A 19,029-nucleotide genomic window follows, 5' to 3' on the forward strand; every position below is an offset into this window, starting at 1 on the left:
ATAAAAGTGAACGTGTCTGTGTGTCTGTCTGTCTGTGTACATTTCCCTATGCAATAACTCTGTCAATTTTTAGTCTACAGACTCCAAATTTGATATACACGATACTGAAATTTGGGAAAATCTGTGTGATCGGTTTTCGGCCAGAAATTTGGCTGTTAAGGAGTCAAAGTTCAACGATTTGACCTTTGAGAACTCTACCAAACTCTCCGACAATTTGGGGTCTAAACACTTGAAATTTTAGATATAAGTTCCTTGGACATGGCTCTAACTTAATAACTCGATTAAAGCTCAAAACAATAAATTTTAAGGGGTCATAATAAGGGTCAAAGTTAAAAAAAATTGACCGTTTTTTTGTTTTTTGCTCAGCAGGCACCTCCAAACACCCAGGCAACGCCGGGCCGAAATGCTAGTATATCTATAAAAGTGAATGTGTCTGTGTATCTTTTTGTCTGTGTATCTGTGTGTCTGTGTTTACATTTCCCTACGCAATAACTCTGTCAATTTTAAGTCTACAGACTCGAAATTTGATATACAGGGTACTGAGATTTGGGAGAATCGGTGTGATTTGTTTTTGGCCAGAAATTTGTCGATTAAGGGGTCAAAGTTCAACGATTTGACTTTTGAGTACTCTACCAAACTCCTGAGAATTTGGGGTCTAAACACTTGAAATTTTAGATATAGGTTCCTTGGATATGGATCTAACTTAATAACTTGATTTGAGCCCAAAACAATAAATTTGAAGGGGTCATAATAGGAGTCAAAGTTTAAAAAATTGACCGCTTTTTTTCTTTTTTTTCTCTCAACATACACCTCCAAATATCCGGGCAACGCCGGGCACCCATGCTAGTTATGTATAGATAAAAACAAAACTTGTGGCTAAACCAACAGCGACGATATCACAACGCCATTTTGAAAACAAACTGAAGGAACAACAAATAGAACTCCGAATAATTCAAACTTGCGAGATATTAGAAAGTCAGTTCTAACATAGTGACATTAGAAAAGTTCAGTTTCACTTGAAGATTATTTCTTTATAAAAATAAAACTGATCAATTGATGTGATTTTTGGAATATGATTATTTCGTTCATCATATAGATTTTTATTTATTTATTTTTAATATGGGGGATAAGGTTCTGGACAAGTAATAAAATTTGACTTTTTTTTTTTTTTTACAAATACGCATACACACGTGATGTTGTCTCATAATTGTATTAATATAGATAGTACTAGCAGTTCAGCCTGGCTTTGCTCGGGCCCTATGTACTGGTCATAATTTGCCCTACGTGTGAATACACTTTATGTAAGACTTCAAAAATTTAGACCAAAATTTGTCTGAGTAATTTTGTAGAGACCGCAGAGGTCATTTTTTAAATTTGACCCCAATTTTGACCCCTTAACAATTATTTTGTTCTAAAATCAAAATACAGAGTTTTACCCATGTCCAAGTTACCTACATCTAAAATTTCAAGTCTTTACTCCTAAAATTGGCGGAGGAATTTGGTAGAATCTGCAAAGGTCAACTCTTTCAACTTTGACATTGTCAGCCAAATTTTTGCTCCAAAACTGATTAAGATGATTGCCGCATGTCTGAATACCCATTATGTATAAATTTAAAATGTTTAGACCCAAAATTGGCTGCGTAGTTAGCTAGATACTGCAATGGTCAAATCTTTTTAACTTTGACCTCTTGGCAGCTCAAATTTCCGACCCAAACCGATTAAAAAGCTTGCCCTATGTCTGAATACCCTTTATGTAAGATTTCAAATGTTTAGACCGGGAATTGGCAGAGTAATTTGGTAGACCACGGAGGTCAATTTTTTTTTTAAACTTTGACCTCAATTTTGACCCCTTAAAATTTATTGTTTTAGGCTCAAATCAAATTAAAAAATTGATCCATGTCCAAGTAACCTACATTTAAAATTTCAAGTGTTTAGACCCAAAATTGTCGGAGGAGTTTGGTAGAGTTTTCAAAGGTCAAATCGTTGAACTTTAACTCTGTGACAGCCAAATTTCTGGCCGAAAACAGATTAAAAAGATTTTTCCAAATCTCAATACTCCTTATGTCAAATCTCGAGTCTGTAGACTGAAAATTTACAGTTATTTGGTAGGGAACTGTACACAGACACGCTCTCCCCCACACACGCATTTTCACTTTTATAGATATATAGATTATGTATATTTTGAACGGTAACTCAATTTTATGCAATAAACGCACCCTCTTTTTATAAACTGCTTATGTGTATGAGATATGTCACAAGATTAACTAATTTGCATATTATTTTGCAAAAGAACATTGTATTAATTCTTACTGTTTTAAATGATTTTGATTTTAATAAAACAACTGCTTGTTTCACAATATTTGTTTTATCGGACAAATATTTAACAGCTGTGTTCAAGAGGCCCTGATTTTTTTTAATCAATAGGATATTTGCGTAAACAAATTGCTCTCATTACTCGGCTCGATTTCAATTTTATTGAAACTGCATGTCTGAATTAGTACGAACACTAGAGAAGCGTACTATTTTGCCCCCCCCCTTTTGACACAGGGTGTATAATAGCATGTTATAAAACACTGTTTAAAAGAACGAATTGTTATATTTTTTTATTTTATTCAAAAATAGGGTTTTTCTACAGAATTCGAACCAAACCGACTTTGTTGAACTAAAACTTGGTTTAAGATTAGTTTGCAGTTAAAATAAACCTAGCTAGGCTCAAATTCTGTAGAAGCACCAGAGATAATGTTATAGAAAAATAGAATTGTTTTTAATTTTTGTCGAAAATCATTAAATATTTATGGAAAACCCGATGAGAAAAGCTACTAATGACATTTTTATTTATTTTTAATTGTGCTTTTATTAAACATTAAAAACATTTTTTAATGTTTTTAATGTTTAATAAAAGCTTTTATCGTTGATTAAACATTAAAAACATTTTTTAATGAAAATATGCTTTAAAATATTAAATTTTAAGGGGGGAGAGGGGGGAATATAATTGCGGTACAGTTTAATGAGTTTTTAAAAACTATCGCATAGAACTTTACATCAAATTCCACGCCTCATGATGGGAGTCGTTTACTTCCTGAATTCCTCCATTATGATTGTAAACATTCTGAGCGATATCTATATATCTCTCCAGGATATGAAGGACATTGATGCGAGCAATACAATTGGCCCAAACAGCCTTCCAAGTATAGTGCTTAAAAAGCTGCAACCGGAACTATTCTCACAAGGCTGTTCCTATTTACAATGCCTCCCCACAAGGCAGAGTTAGACACCAAGGTCGTTTTTTTAACGCGGAGAAAAGGAATAAAAATTAAAAATTGTCTCCGTTGTGAAGGACTTCTCCTCCACTGACAGAGAACAATTGAAGTGCAGCATCTGGAGAACAGATACTGTTGTCGAATCGTTGCTAAATGAGAAATGCTTCTCATCACCTTGGAAACCGTCGTCAGTATGTCCAGTCTTTAAAATTACTGGATATACCGTTCTTTTTTTTTTTTTTTTTTTTTTTTTCATTTCGGTAGAGACCAATCAGTTTCCTGTGCGTTATAAATAAGCTGTTTGAATTGGTGATAAATCAAAAAAATAAATAAAAATAATGGAAATCACTCCAGATTAAGCATAAAGCCACTTGATGTAAGGAGCTAGAGAAAAAAATCAAGGTCAAAAACCAGCCAAATATAAATATGAGAAAAAATAGATTTCGACCCAGAAAACAGCAATTCTCCACCCTTTATCAGAAACATTGCTCATGGAATCTGAAAACTAAAGGACAAAATATGGGAAGCTAAAGTTACAAGTTGTCTCCTTTTTATGGTCTTTTTCTGTTTCCTTGCTGTGACGTCATTTCGCTCACGACTCGGTATTTGCATATAGCTACCATACGCGCTCTGTTAATTACTTTTTTTCTGAACTGACAAAGCCAAATCGTTAGTGAATGTTTGGTTATTTCACTTATTTACTTCCGGTTTTGAAAGTCATCGAAAGTAAACGGTGTTAATTAATTTGAAGACCCGCACCGAATGACGTTTCTTTATTTTACCTGAAAAATATCTATCTCTACTATTATATAAAAGGATTGACCTTTTTGGTCAAGATCAAAGTGCAGCATCTGTTCTTTAGATGCTGCACTTCCATTTTTTGGTTTCTTTCGGTGGAGGATCAGTCCTTCACGACTGAGACAATTTTTTTTTTTTTTTTGTACCTTTTCTCCACGTTAAAAAACGACCCTGGTGTCTAACTCTGTCCCGTGGGGAGGCATAGTAAATAGGTACTATTATATAAAAGGGTGTGCGCGCGCGTGAGTTCGTTCCCTATGAACTCCTAAACGGCTGGGTCGATTTTAAAAAAAAATCACAAATGTACTTTATGTGCGTGCCTGATAGGTTTTAGATAGGTTTTGTATCGGAATGTCTTCGATAAGTATCGATAATCGATGATTGCAAAAAATCCGATGAAAGAAGGAATGGGTGATTTTTTGACCAAAGTTAACACCTTAAACAGCCTAACATCACAAATGCATTTGAGAAGTTTTATTACCACACAAGGAGAAAGACTCGGCATATAAAATCTTAAGGTTCTTTGATATGACAGGGGCGCGTTCGAAATGAATGTTTCTTGTGGATTAAATCATTGGGGGGGGGGATTGAAAAATATGCAATTTCACCGATTTCGATTGCAATAAAATATGGGAGGGTGAATTTATTCGTTGATACTCATTCAATACCGGGCAACGTCGGATCTTTCTGCCAGTATGCAAATTAACACATTTATTTTTAAAAAAATCAGGTTACGGATATTCGTATATTTAAAAAAATATTTTACTTTCAATATTAATTATTTCTGTAAAAATCAGTTTCTGATTTTTAACTTAACAAAAGTAGGCCATTATAATTATAAAAAAAAAAGATTTATCTCTCATCAAAAAAAAAAAAAAAAAAAAAAATTAATAACTTGAATGACCCAGACATTAAATTTACGCTAGCTGATTGCTCATTCTAAGTTCCAGAATTTTTATCTTCTATCTTTCCGCTAAGATTTTCTGGGTGTTCACACGAAGTTGCATAAGAAAGGTAGTGTGTGTGTGTGTGTGTGTGTGTGTGTGTGTGTGTGTGTGTGTGTGTGTGTAGGGGGGGCATTTACTCAAGAGATTATAAAAATCCACTCTGACTATCTTTATGTGTGACTCCTTAGCAAACCTTACACACACACACACACACACACACACACACACACACACACACACACACACACACACACGTGAAGTTGTCTCACAATTTTATTCATATAAAAATACAAAAGAATCACAACGTCCTCTTAAATAAACACTATCCAAATTCCACCATTACGGATGTTGTTGTCTCCTCGGCCAACTGACACTCAAAACCCTTATCCTTGAGTGGCCTTCAAATCTTGATAAGCGATCCTCACCACCAGTAAACAAAAAAAAAAAAAAAAAATTTTTTTCACTAAGATTTTCTGGGTGTTGACATGAAATCGTAAGATTTTTTTCTGTAAACACGAATATTAACCTATTCAAGCGGGGCTTTCATTAAAGTCACGTAACCTGCTGACGATGCAGAACAAAGTAGAATGGTCATAGTTAAGCTATAGACGACTACTACGAGTATTATTTTAAAATTAATAACTAATCTTTTTTTTTTTTTTTTTTTTTTTAAATAAAACTTCACTACAGTATTTTCCCGACAAAAAAAAAAAAATAAAAAAAAAAAACCTCTTATAATCGCACGTGTCCGAAAGTTAAATAATTTCATTTTTTCGGAAAAGAAAATAAAGTCACTTTTGGACCAGTTTTATGAATCCTTCGACAATTTCTTTGAGAACTGAAAACAAAAAAATAGCTATCCTCGTAATGGTCGTTTATCGCCAAGCAGCGATTCCATTGTACTTTATTCTGTGACGTCAACAGATGACATGATTTAGTGAGGCGGACTTCTATTTACATAGGGGACGCTCGAATAGGTTAACATGCGTGTTTACCGATTATTTAATACGATAGCGTGTGTGTTATTTTTTGTGTTACGCTTACATCCGGGCCGTTTAATTGTTATGTACTTTCATTTCTTTTAATAATTTTTTTTGCCAAGATTCTTCATACGTTTTGGTTTCGATTTTAGCTAATGGCACTCCAATAATCTTTTTTTTTTTTTTAATCATTTTATCAAGAATTCTTCATAAGTTTCGATTTAGATTATAGCTGAAGGAACTAAAGTTTATATATATATATATATATATATATATATATATATATATATATATATATATATATATATATATATACTAGCATGGGTGCCCGGTGTTTGGAGGTGTTTGTTGAGAAAAAAAGTGGTAGTAGGAAGACATGCTCGACCTCGTACCGCGAAGGAGGAAAAGAACGGGGAATAAAAACGTGACGTCTTTGCTGTTACGACCACCACCAAACCGGAAGTGACGTAGGTTTAAATTAAGGTTGGCAATCGAAAAGAGGGGATGGCTTTCGAAAATTTCGGTGAAAAAAGCGACCCCTCCCTGTAGAAAAGTGCCCAGTTGAGGGTGAAGAAATTAATGTTTTTAGCCAGTTTTTCGGTATTTGTCATCTGAAGGGTCGAGCTTCAAAACGATACTGATCTTGTGAAAATCCGTCGCTTCTGTCGAAGGTTTTAGGCAGACATGCAAACATACATGCATACATTTATATATTGATAGCTTAAATTTTCGACCGAAACTGCTTAAAAAAACTTGAATACCCTTTATGTAAAAGTTCAAATGTTTAGACCAGAAATTGTCCGAGCAATTTGGTAGAGACCGCAGATGGCAATTTTTTTTAACTTTGACCCCTATTATGACCCCCTTAACATTTATTGTTTTGGGCTCAAATCAAGTTATTAAGTTAGATCCATGTCCAAGTAACTTATATCTAAAATTTCAATTGTTTATACCCAAAATTGGCAGAGGAGTTTGGTAGAGTTCTCAAAAATCAAATCGTTGAACTTTGACTCCTTAACAGCCAAATTTCTGGCCGAAAACGGATTACAAAGATTTTCCCAGATCTCCATACCCTGTATATCAAATTTCGAATCTGTAGACTAAAAATTGACAGAGTTATTGCGTAGGGAAATGTACACAGACAGACACACAGACACGTTCACTTATATATATATATATATATATATGAAATTTTCAAAAATTAAAATATCATATTTAAGCGTATTTTACGACCTGGCTACGCCGGGTGTCCCTGCTAGCTTGGATAAATACGTTTGAAATTTTAACAAAATAGCTACGATAATATCAGAGCGCTTCCATTTACACTGAACATCTACAGAATGCCAACATATTACATCAGTCCCCTGTGGAATTTCCACAGGGCCCGCTAGTTATTACTGTTATCATTATTATACCTGGGGAGTGGGGAAGTGTGTGTGTGTTGGGGGGGGGGTGATTTAGCCAACAGATTAAAAAAATGTGACTATTTTTATGAGTCCGACTCCTTCCCAAACCTTCAACTCCGCTCACACACACACACACACACACACACACACACACACACACACACACACACACACACGTGAAGTTGTCTCACAATTTTACTAATATAGAAAATGCAAAAGAAAAACATGTAAAAATGTTGCGAAAAACTCACGCTGTGTGAATTTGTCGACTGACACAGCGTAGGTAAAGTTGGCGATTTGCCGTCATTTTTCTTGCAAAAAAAAAAAAATAAATAAAATAATAAAAATAAAAATAACTGGAAGGCGAAAATCTTTCTCACGTTTTTGTGGTTTTTTGTAGATTGGCTTGCTATTCTTTCGCAAGAAACCTGAAACCCATTCTGTTTTTCAACTCGAAAGATTTTAGAAAGAAACCAAGCCCGTCTTTTTAAGGGGGTAAGCGTTCTTTTGGGCCAATACAAAACTTGACGTAAATAAAATAATCGGCAATCATGTTGTATAGTTAACAGAACAGAAATCGGGGAACAGACAAAATAGACAACAAATAACTGTTACCAAACGCATTAAAATTTATTTATCTGTATAATTTTAAAGTTCTGAAACTGTAAGTTTTTTTCTTTTTCTTTGTTACAAAGGAGTCAGTGATTATCAAGGTTTGAAAGCCACTCAAGAATAAGGGCTAATAAGTGGCAGGTAGTCGGTGAGTACAATAGCGTAATGATCTGTAATGGTGGAACTTGGGTAGGATTTGATTATTTAAGAGGACGGCTTATCAAGAACTTGTTTACATTAAACTTGAAAACGACCATGTTATAGTCAGCTGGAAATCAGCCTCTCAGTATAGAATTCCACAGGTGGGCAGTTCTACGGAAAATAAAACTTTGTTCATTGAATTTTTGTTTAGTTTTAAGCATATATCGTGTACAGAAAAATTGTTAACAATGGTTATATCTAGACGAGTGTTTGTTGTGAATATTTTGTAAGTGTGACCATAAATTGAAGCTCAGTCGAGCACTTATGAAAAACAGGATAGAGCAGAGATACTCATAACTAGGTCTATGACAACAGCATATTCTTTTCACTGTTTTGACTCGCGAGTATATATATTCAACAGTTAATCAACGGAGAACCACATCATTCTATATAAAAGCGTATAAGATATCAACGGATACACATGCGAGTCAAAACAATGAAAAGAATATGCTGTTGTCCTCGCCCTACTCATAACATCTCTTCCGTGAAAAAGAGGAAGTAGGCAGGCGAAAAGGCCCTCACCCGCTAGATTTTGAAGACTGTTTTATGCCCTGTCAAGGCAGGAAAATATACTCCTCCCCAGATGTGGTAACAGTACTCTATCTTATGACGTATTTGGCTCTTCTACAGGTAGAAGATTGCGTCTGGAGTAAAACATCTTTTGCTTCGGAAGAATCATCCAACCATTTTTCTAGCGACCTTGACAGCGGATGTGATGTAAGCCTTCTATTTCAGGTCAGGAGTGAACGTCAGTCAGAAACCTGTCAACACAAGGTACTTTCTCGTGACGAGATCCACTCATTACAATTAAAATCTATTTGATATTACGGATTAATGAGTGTAAGTTGGTCAGTGAAATAATAGCACAGTGACCAGTAGTGCATCAAAAACTGTTCAAAATTCAAAAAAATAAAACAAACTACTGATAGAAATCCATCCAATAAGTGTCACCTTGAAACTTATTGAGCGGATTTCTATCAGTATTTTGTTTATTTTTTTTAATTTTGAACCATTTTTTTATGCTCTAAAGACTGTTTTCGTCAGCCATCTTGATTACTTGTTTCACTTAGCAGTTCGACTTTAGTTCAGGGTTCGTGCAGACTTGAATAGTCCTCGAATTTTGACTGGTGGCGGCTGCAATAAATAAAAATGACACCTCCCCTCTAAAAAAAACTTTCCTTGCCCGAACGTAACTCCCCCAATAGCGACCCCCCACATACACACGCACACAAAAAAAAATATTGTGATGATCAAAAACGAGGCTGAATCCACACACCCTCCCCCTCCGTAAAGAGAGATAATATTTGAGGTTTAATTTAAAACTACTTTAAAAAATCATCAAAAAATGATGCAGATAGGTTGCAAAGTAACTTTTATTGCCTATGGTAACATTTATTTATTGCATATTTGAGTTTTGATCCCTTTTTTGAACGGCTGTGTATTGTCAAACAAATCCCAAATTTTGTTTTCAAAAACTTGAGTTTTGTATGGAGAAAGCATTGAAAAACTTCCAAAAGCCTTTAAAAATCTTTGAAAATGGACAGTAAAAATCTGTATGAACAACGCTATTTGGGGAGGGGGGGAGGGGGGGTTGGGGGGGGGGTTCAAACCAAATGAAAGCTCCAGCTCAAGCTTTATCCACCCAATAACTCAATCACGCTGGCACTTATTGAGTTATTGAGTGATATTCTATCAGTATTTTGTTTTTTTTATATTATTTATTTTTAACTAGCCTGGGTACCCAGCGTTGCCCGAAGGTGTGTGTTGAGCAAAAAAAAAAATAAATAAATAAAAGTAAATAAATAAATAAAAAAATAAGTAGTAGTAGGCAGGCAGGCTTGAAGCGAAACTGTGAAGGAGGAAAAGAATGTGAAAAAAAAAGTGACGTGTAGCTGTTGCGTCCATCGCCAAATCGGAAGTGACGTAGGTTTAAATTAAGGCTAGACAATCAAAAAAGAAGGGATGGTTTTCAAAAATATTGGTGCAAAAAGCGATCCCCTCCCTGTAAAAAAGTGCCCAACGGAGGGTGAGGGAATTAATGTTTTTGGCCAAGTTTCGATATTTGTTGTCTGAAGGCTCGAGCTTCAAAACGATTCCGATCTCGTGAAAATCTGTCACCTCTGTCGAAATTTTTAGGCAGACATACAAACGTACATACATTTAAACAGACAAGTGAGATTTTTTATTTATAACTAACGGGGGGGGGGTACCCGGGGGGGGTAAAATAGTAAAAAAAAAAGTTTTGGTAGGTGAGTATGAGGATCGAACCCGCTTGAGGCAAAGTTGGAAATTAAAGTGTGAAAAACAAAACCGTGCGACGTTAACCATTGGGCCATACATAAAAGGGAGACACGTTTGAATTTATTTATTTAACTATTAAAAATACGTGCCCGCAATAAAAGTTTCCATTTGACCCAATTAAGAAGGTCAAATAGAAGTCACACAGTTCACTTTCGCTGCGAGGCAGCGGTTGGGTTTGTTTACCCAAAAATTTGACTGTTTTTTCCCCAACAGATGTTGGGGAGGGGGGAAACCAGCTCCCAATTGTCTACATTGAATAGCAATTGTCTAATATACAAGATTGATCAAAGCTGATTGCTTCTGGACGTTTCCCGGTGCGATTGCCAGGAACGCTATTAGTTTTGAATTAGTTTCGCTTTTTATACGAAAAAGCCTAATCAACACGCGAGAAGCCAAAATAGCAATAATTTTGTAAAAGTCGACGTAAATAAATCTAGATGCTACATGCATTCCCAAATCCTAGATATTATTATCTACGGCCTATATAAACAGTTGTAAGCGATAGTAACGAACCCGGGAGCGTGTGCGAGAAAAGCCTTTGCGAGACATACACGAAATGGTCACACACATTTTGCCTTTTATATATATAGAGTAGCGGGGGTACCCGGCGTTGCCCGGGTGTTTGGAGGTGTGTGTGCTGTAAAATATAAAAGAAACCGGGGGGAGTAGGATCGAACCCGAAGCCCTGAAGCGAAGTTTGAAAATAAAATGTGAAAAAAACATGAACCGTTCCGCCAGCCAGAATGAGTTACTGAAAGATGTTTGAATTTATTTAAGTAAGAACCAAATTGATGCCTGCATGGAAGTCGTAGAGCGTTACGACGACGTAAGCAATAGCTATTCAGCAGATGAGGTCAATGACCAGGTTTGTTTGTTATAAGCGAAGTAAAAAAAGAAAACATAAAAACGAACATTAAGACTTAAGCGGGGGAGGGGGGTAATCAAAACATCGAATAAAAGACACAAAAAACTAACGTAAGGCAAACGAACGATGTTAAATGTAAAAATCAAAAAAAAAAAGAAAGAAAACAGAAAAACGAACACGTGAAAAATGGCTTAAATAAACCTGTTTCGATATTAAAATTTAAAAAATCGGTGGGTACCCGGGTATTTTTGGGTGTGTGGTCGGGGGTGGATAAGCGAAGTAAAAAAAAAAATTAAAAAAAAAAAAAAAAAACAGAAAAATGAACGTTACGTGAAAAATGGCTTAAATAACACTGGTTCAATATTTAAATTTAAAAAATCGAAAAAAAAAAAATAATCTCACACCACGATTCGAACCCAAAACGTTTAGATAACAAATCAACGTATATTAATTCATTTTTATTTCGGACTATTATTCTCATCTTTATTAGTTGTTTTTTTTTGTTTTTTTTTATCTTTTATTGGTTTTGTTTATTCAAAAAATAAAAATAATAAAATAATAATAATAAAGATGAGAATAATAGTCCGAAATAAAAATAAATTAATATATATAATGCTCATCTCAAAAATGAATTCCAATTAAGGAATAATATATATATATAAACAAATCAACGCACTAACCAACTGAGCTAACACGACGTACATGAAATTTAGTCAGTTCTTCAAGTATTTAAAGTAAATCAGGTCATGACGTCATCTGACGCATGCGTAGAACCGGTCGTCGTCATGAGAGGACCGTTTTTGTTGACCCCCCCCCCTGTCGAAAATTGTCGATTTCGGGGTGAAAAAAATGAACGTTTTCGGCCAATTTTTCGATATTTTTCGTGCAAAGGATGGGGCTTCAATATGATACCGAGTTTGTGAATTTTCGTCGTGTCTGTCGAAAGTTTTTAGCGAACACACATACAAACATACATACACACATTTTCGCTTTTATATTTATGGACTAGGGGTATATATATATATATATATATATATATATATATATATATATATATATATATATATAGATGACATATTATGAAGGTAACACAAATATATAGGACGATCACAGTGGTGCCGTGAATGTATTCGAGTCTCCATTTGGAATGCTCATAACCTTAACCCGACAGTGAAAGCTGCTATTACGGAGATCATTGTGCAAGATGTCTGTCCATCTTATCATCGGTCTTCCTCTCGGATTCTTCCTGTTGACTTCTAATGTAAGAAGCAAATTTCACGATGTCATCCTTGCTGCGTATCCAACCCATCTGAGCTGCCATTCCATAATCTTATACTCGATCGACTTGATGACTCTGATATAATTGATTGTTCGTCTTAAACTGCATTTTATAGTACCAAAATAAAACTGTAATCTTAATAATTATAAACCTCTGTAGACTGTCCGGACGGCTTTGGGCGATTCCATCTTTTAAAAAAGGGATAACAGGTGAATTTTTATATATGCGTATGGGCGTGGCTCAGAGACTAAGGAATGTAGGTGGAGTTGTATATTTTGGTTTCGATTCTAGCTGTTGGCACTCAAGTCATATATATATATATATATATATATATATATATATATATATATATATATATATATTTTAATTTTGATCTTATTACTATATTTTAGATTTAATACAATAATTGATAGAGAGTTGTCTTTATAATAATAAATATGTAATTTTCATGAATCGAAATATCATCTTTAAGTGTATCTTACAACCGGGCAACGCCAGGCGACCTGCTAGTTTATTTTAAAATTCATTTTACTTAATTTTCCACGAAAAAGAAAAACAAACAAACAAAAGTCAGATCAACTGTCCATGTTTTTTTTTTTATTTATTTATTTTTTTTTTTTTTAATAATATATAACTATTATGCAATTTTCACAATTAGAGCTATTTTATCCACGGTAAAAACACATAAATATATCATAAAAAAAACCCTGACCTAACGCTGTTTTTGTTATTAAACGTCTTTCTAAATATCAGGTGCCAACATTTTTTTTTTAATAACGTCATCGCTATTTATGGCGATTAAAGTGGAAAAGAATATTTATATGCAGATACCCGCTGTCAAAATTCACAGAAAACAATTGTGCTTACTCAGTGTTAGCAAGTAGAGCATATCATGGGACTACTTCCCTGCTACCACACCAGGCTGTCTGAAGATAATGGCTTCATGGCTTAAATCACGGTCACCGAGAGTAAGAAGGCCTGTTAACTGAAAAATGCCTGCAGGCAATGTAGGTAAGATTTGTCAGACATTTGAAAAAGAGCAATAAAATATTTTTAAAAAGAAAAAGGAACACAGTTCGATTAATACTGAAACTGAACTTTATCCAATATAAAATATAAATATTATCTATGTAAAATTAAGTAATTTTAAAGCAATATACAGTTTAATACTGATAAAACTGAATTATGAATTTAGGGAACAAACAAAGAAACTATTTTTTGGCCTTCGGAACAAGATCACAGTGTAGTATCTGCTTTGATGCTACACTTTACCTTTTCTGTCCTCGGTCGGTGGAGGAGAAATCTTTCATGACTGAGATTATTTTTGTTCCTATCCAGAGTGCCCCTTATTGAGAAGCTGGATTTTGCCCACAAGTTTATATGCTGAAATATTTAAATAACTATTACTTTAAATACAGAAATTATATTTAAAGTTTTGGTTTTCTGTTCTATGTCCATTTTTTTCCCATGTTTTTCATCAAAATGTGTAGCATATTAGTTGTCTCACAGGCCATCATCAGTGATCGCTCACTGGCAGTAACCTGTGGTGTGCCCTGGAGACCAAGTGACAACAAGACTCCTCAGATTTCCAGTGTTCTCCATCTCTTGACCACTTATGCAGATGATTGCATGTTATCGCAACAGCCGTTGTCACTGATTTCTCGTTGGCATCGGCCATTGGTGTTTCCTGCGGTTTGGGTAACAAAATGCTTCCCCAAGGTATCAGATTTGAACTGCTGACTTCCAGTGGAGATTTGGTTAGTACTCTCCCACCTCGGTCTTTCCATCCTCCCTGACCCTTTACAACTAGTTGGTGTGGCGCCAGTCGATGTCATCTACAACAGTTTTTTTTTATTATTATTACTATTACTATTATGACAATAATAAGGGTGCTTGTGCAGTGTACGCACATGTATTTTAAATAGCATTTTCAAGTTAAATCAAATTTTGGGTTTGTATTACTATACACATAGATTCGAAAAAGTTGTCAAAAAACAAATATATACCAAATCAATGTTATCAAAGGCAAGATAAGTCACTCTTCTACCTAACTGGAAAGGTTTTTAGTGGTTTTACTCACTTTAAAACTGTAATCGGTTCGAAACTCATACAATGTTTATCGATGTATTTTAAAAAGAAAAATGGCGGCATGCTCGCTGTTGAACACGGTAAGTTTTGGAAAATGAGTTTAAACAAACAAATTATACAAAATACTGTTAGAAACCCACCGAATATCTGTCCGCTTATGTCACGGTAACATATATTGAGTGAGTTTCTAACAGTATTTTGTACAATTTTTTGTTTAAACTCGTTTTTCCAAACTTACTGTGTGCAATAGCAAGCATGCCGCCATTTGCATTTTTCAAATACATCGGTAAACATTGTATGTTTTTCAAGCCAAATAAACACTTTACATTAAATAAAAACACTAAAACTTATCCAGTTTGGTAGAAAAGTAACTTATCTTGCCTTTGATAACATTTATTTGTTATATATTTGTTTTTTTGACAACTTTTTCGAATCTGTGTGATAGTAAAACAAACCCGTCATGTAAATTATTTACAATTAAAATGTTATAAAAAACAAAAACTTGAAGTTTTAAATATATTCCAAAGAAATAAATTACGCCTGGTGCTAAAATATTGAAAATTCACCGATTGTAAAAAAAAAAAAAAAAAAAAAAAAAAAAACTGCTGTGAAAAATGCTAATTTTTAAATATTTGGAAATACTCAGTGAAAAGTTTTATTTATTATTCAAAGAACGGACTGAAAAATATTATATAAAAATTGTTTGTTTTGCAGTAAAAAAAAAAATAAATAAATAAAATGAAATATTCGACTTTCTCCGATAGAAATTAAAGTTCAAAAACGAGTTCACTTACTATATTTTCTTAGATTAATATTATCCCAATGTGCAATTATAATAATTATTATTCGAATGGAGAATTTTTCTTTCTCTTTAGAACATACATGGACAATCGTTAACACAGCCATATTTTTTATGCCTGTTAGCGTGACCACGTGGCTGAATACCGGAAACTATCTCTACCTACAAGTTCATCAGGAAGTGACGTTACGCTGTCATGTTCACTGGCCTGCTCTCTCAGTGGTGGTGCTTAAATGCACCAAACATTGATCTTTTCCCCCTTTCCCTTTGCAATCATGTTCTGCAAAGTCAAAAACAATTTTTCTTTACAAGACAACCAAACTAAACACAATGAATAAATATTTGAAAATATAAAGAACTTGAAACAAAAGCTTCTGTGAAACTGATTTTACCCGAAAAAGGTTGATATGCCGTAAAACAAAACGATCAAATCAAAGCCAAACACATTAAATAAATGAAGATATAATCAACTTGAAACATAAAAACTTTTTTTTATATAAAATTACTGGATTCTGCTTTAAATGACCTAAAAACGGTTGATGTGTGTAAAACCAAATGACCAAAGCCTGCAGACTAAAACCTGGCTGTCTTCAAGTCTAATGGCAACAAATACTTGGATCATAAACCACCACATGTAAGCAAAACTTGTTCATTGTATTAGTAATTTTCAATCCTCTTATAATATTCTTCATCTCTTAACTGATAATCGTTTTATCTCATTAACCCTTATAATCGAGTAGCTTTTGGCCTTGATAAATAATGATTCATTTAAAAAAAAAAAAAAATACTTAACATTAATTTACACCAAAAGGAAAAAATTTATATTCTGTATTTTACCGCCTTACTAAAAAGAAATAATTTTTTACAAGTGAGTCACCACTTATCAAGGCCTGGAGGCCACTCGAGGATAATGGTTACGTGTAAGGTGGTCAATGAGGCTATAGCATAATGACTGGTAGTGATGGAAATTGGATAGAATTCGCTTATTTAAGAGAATGACTCGATAAGAACTTGTTTTCTTGAAGATGACCATGTTGTAGTCAGCTGGAAAGTAAACTCGTGATACAGTTCTACAGACGGGCAGTTCTATGAAAAAGCCTTGTTTATGAAATTTGCAGTTAGATTTAGGCACACAGAGTTGACAACAGATTTGATGTAAGGCTTGTCCATTTCAGGATAGGACTGAAGGTCAGTCGCAGAAGCTTGTGAAGGCAAGGGGTTTTCTCGTGACGAGAGCCATTCATTACAATTAAAAAAACTTATTTAATTTTATGCTTATAATCTTTAGAACAACATGTGTACATATGCTGAAATAATTTGATAAAAAAAAGCAATGAAGTTGACATATAAAGGAAAGTTAAAGGTTAAAACAATAAAAGTGTCACCCTAAAGAAAACAACACTACAGTTTTATTTTAAAACTTTTACTGAAAAAAATCAATTCAGGTAACTTGATTATGTAGTAGAGCCAACATCTATTCAATGTAGCTGCCTTCAGCCTCAATCACCACTTCGATTCAGGTCCGGAACTGAGAGCATACCTTTTCCACAAGCGCCGGCGAGAGCTTGGCGAATACTCGGTGGATGGTGGCGATCAGGCTGGCTTTGGTGTTGTAGGAGGTCATGTTGGTGATGTTCGCAACATATAACCAAACAAAGTAGTCCAGCGAGTTCAGGTCGGGGTAGGATTTTTTTTGGCAAAAGCTTTTAAGCTTCAAGTTCTTTATATCTTCAAATATTTATTCATGGTGTTTGGTTTGGTTGTGTGAATTTTTTTGGCGATCAGGCTGGCTTTGGTGTTGTAGGAGGTCATGTTGGTGATGTTCGCAACATATAACCAAACAAAGTAGTCCAGCGAGTTCAGGTCGGGGTAGGATTTTTTTTGGCAAAAGCTTTTAAGCTTCAAGTTCTTTATATCTTCAAATATTTATTCATGGTGTTTGGTTTGGTTGTGTGAATTTTTTTTTTCTTTTTAGAAAGGAGTCACCTCTTATCAAAGCCCAGAGGCCACTCGAGGATAAGAGTTAATGCATATATGGTAGTCAATGGGACAATATCGTAGAAATTAGTAGTAGTGGAAATTTGATAAATTGAATTATTTAAGGGGACGGCTCATCAAGAACTTGTTTATGTTGAAGACAGCCATATTGTAGTCAGCTGGAAAGCAGGCAAACGGAACAGAGTTCCACAGGTGTGCAGTTCTAATTGCTCATAGAATCTACATTTAGGTTTAGGCACAGATAAAGAGTGGGAGAAATTAATGATAGTGGTTTCAAATAGATGAGTGATTTTTGTAAAAGTTTGGTAAGAGGGAAGACCATAGATAGGAGCTCAGTCGAGCACTTGCCATGAAAATAATGATAGAGCAGAGACAGACTCACAACGTCTCTTCAGTGAGAGAGGTTGTGATGAAATCAACCCTTTTTAGATTATTTAATGCCAACTAACTTTTAGAAAAAGATTGCATGCTTCAATTTTTTATATCTTTAGATATTTAGGAGGAGGGGGGGGGAGACTGACATAAGTAAAAAGTTGAAAATAAAGAAAAATACTTGCAGAAACTTGCCTAGTAAATATCACAGTGACATCTATCTGCCAGTATTTTATTTAATTTTTCATTTTTGAGCGATTATCGAGACTCCCCATATGATTGTCTAATGTCGGCCATTTTTTTCTTATTATGATTTAAGACTGTGTTACTTGTATTTCAAACTAAATAAACATTTGAAAATAAGATTTAAAAAAAAAAATTATCCAGGTAAGTAGAAGAGTAACTTATCCTGCCTTTGGTTAAATTTGTTTTTCGTTTTGTTGTCTATATTGTATAATGCCCGAAGATGTTTTTGTTAAATAGGGAAATATTTCAAGTTAAAACCTTTTACATATTATGCTTGTAATCAACACAATGCTGAAATAATCTATTATAAAAATCTCACCTGTCTGTTTAAATGTATGTCTGCCTAAAACTTTTGACAGAGGCTACAGATTTTTACAAAATTGGTATCGTTTTGAAGCTCGACCCTTCAGACGACAAATAGCGAAAAATTGACCAAAAACATTAATTCCTTCACCCTCAACTGGGCACTTTTCCATGAAAAGAGTTCACTTTTGTCACTGATTTTTCGAAAGTTATCCTCTTTTTTCGATTGACTAGCCTTAATTTAAACCTTCACCACTTCCGGTTTAGCGATGGTCATAACGCAAAAATGTCAAGTTTTTCATTTCATGTTTTTTTCCTATTTTGCGGTACGGGTTCGAGCCTGCCTACTACGACTTGTTTTTTTTTTTTTGGCTCAACACACACCTCCAAACCCAGGCTAGTCACTTCTAAAGGGTGGAATGATAGAATAGACGACATGATTCCATTTCCATTTGATGAAAACCAGTTTTCTTTTTTTTTGTTGCAGACCATCTGCTATTTAGCCAGTCTCGAGAGTGATACGAGCTTTCTATCATGTCTGAAAGTGACACAATGTTCAACGAGCGAGATCGGA

At 34.4% G+C, this 19,029-nt stretch overlaps 1 protein-coding gene across 2 annotated transcripts in view; it reads left to right on the forward strand.

Annotated features, from left to right (window-relative positions):
• Positions 1 to 19,029, forward strand: part of LOC145259130 (RING finger protein 150-like) — a 182,220-nt gene that overhangs the window by 43,200 nt on the left and 119,991 nt on the right. The window contains exon 1 of one of the 2 annotated variants that reach the window (XM_080116810.1): positions 13,506 to 13,660. The exons of the other annotated variant lie outside the window; for it this stretch is intronic. Within the exon in view, the coding sequence (XP_079972936.1) occupies positions 13,642 to 13,660 (19 nt within the window). The 5' untranslated portion in view covers positions 13,506 to 13,641. Of the gene's footprint in view, positions 1 to 13,505; positions 13,661 to 19,029 lie in introns of those variants that run through there. 2 annotated transcript variants of the gene reach the window in all.

Source organism: Euprymna scolopes, chromosome 34, assembly GCF_053919585.1.
Source record: "Euprymna scolopes isolate OS-2025 chromosome 34, ASM5391958v1, whole genome shotgun sequence".
NCBI classification, from domain to species: Eukaryota; Metazoa; Mollusca; class Cephalopoda; order Sepiida; family Sepiolidae; genus Euprymna; species Euprymna scolopes.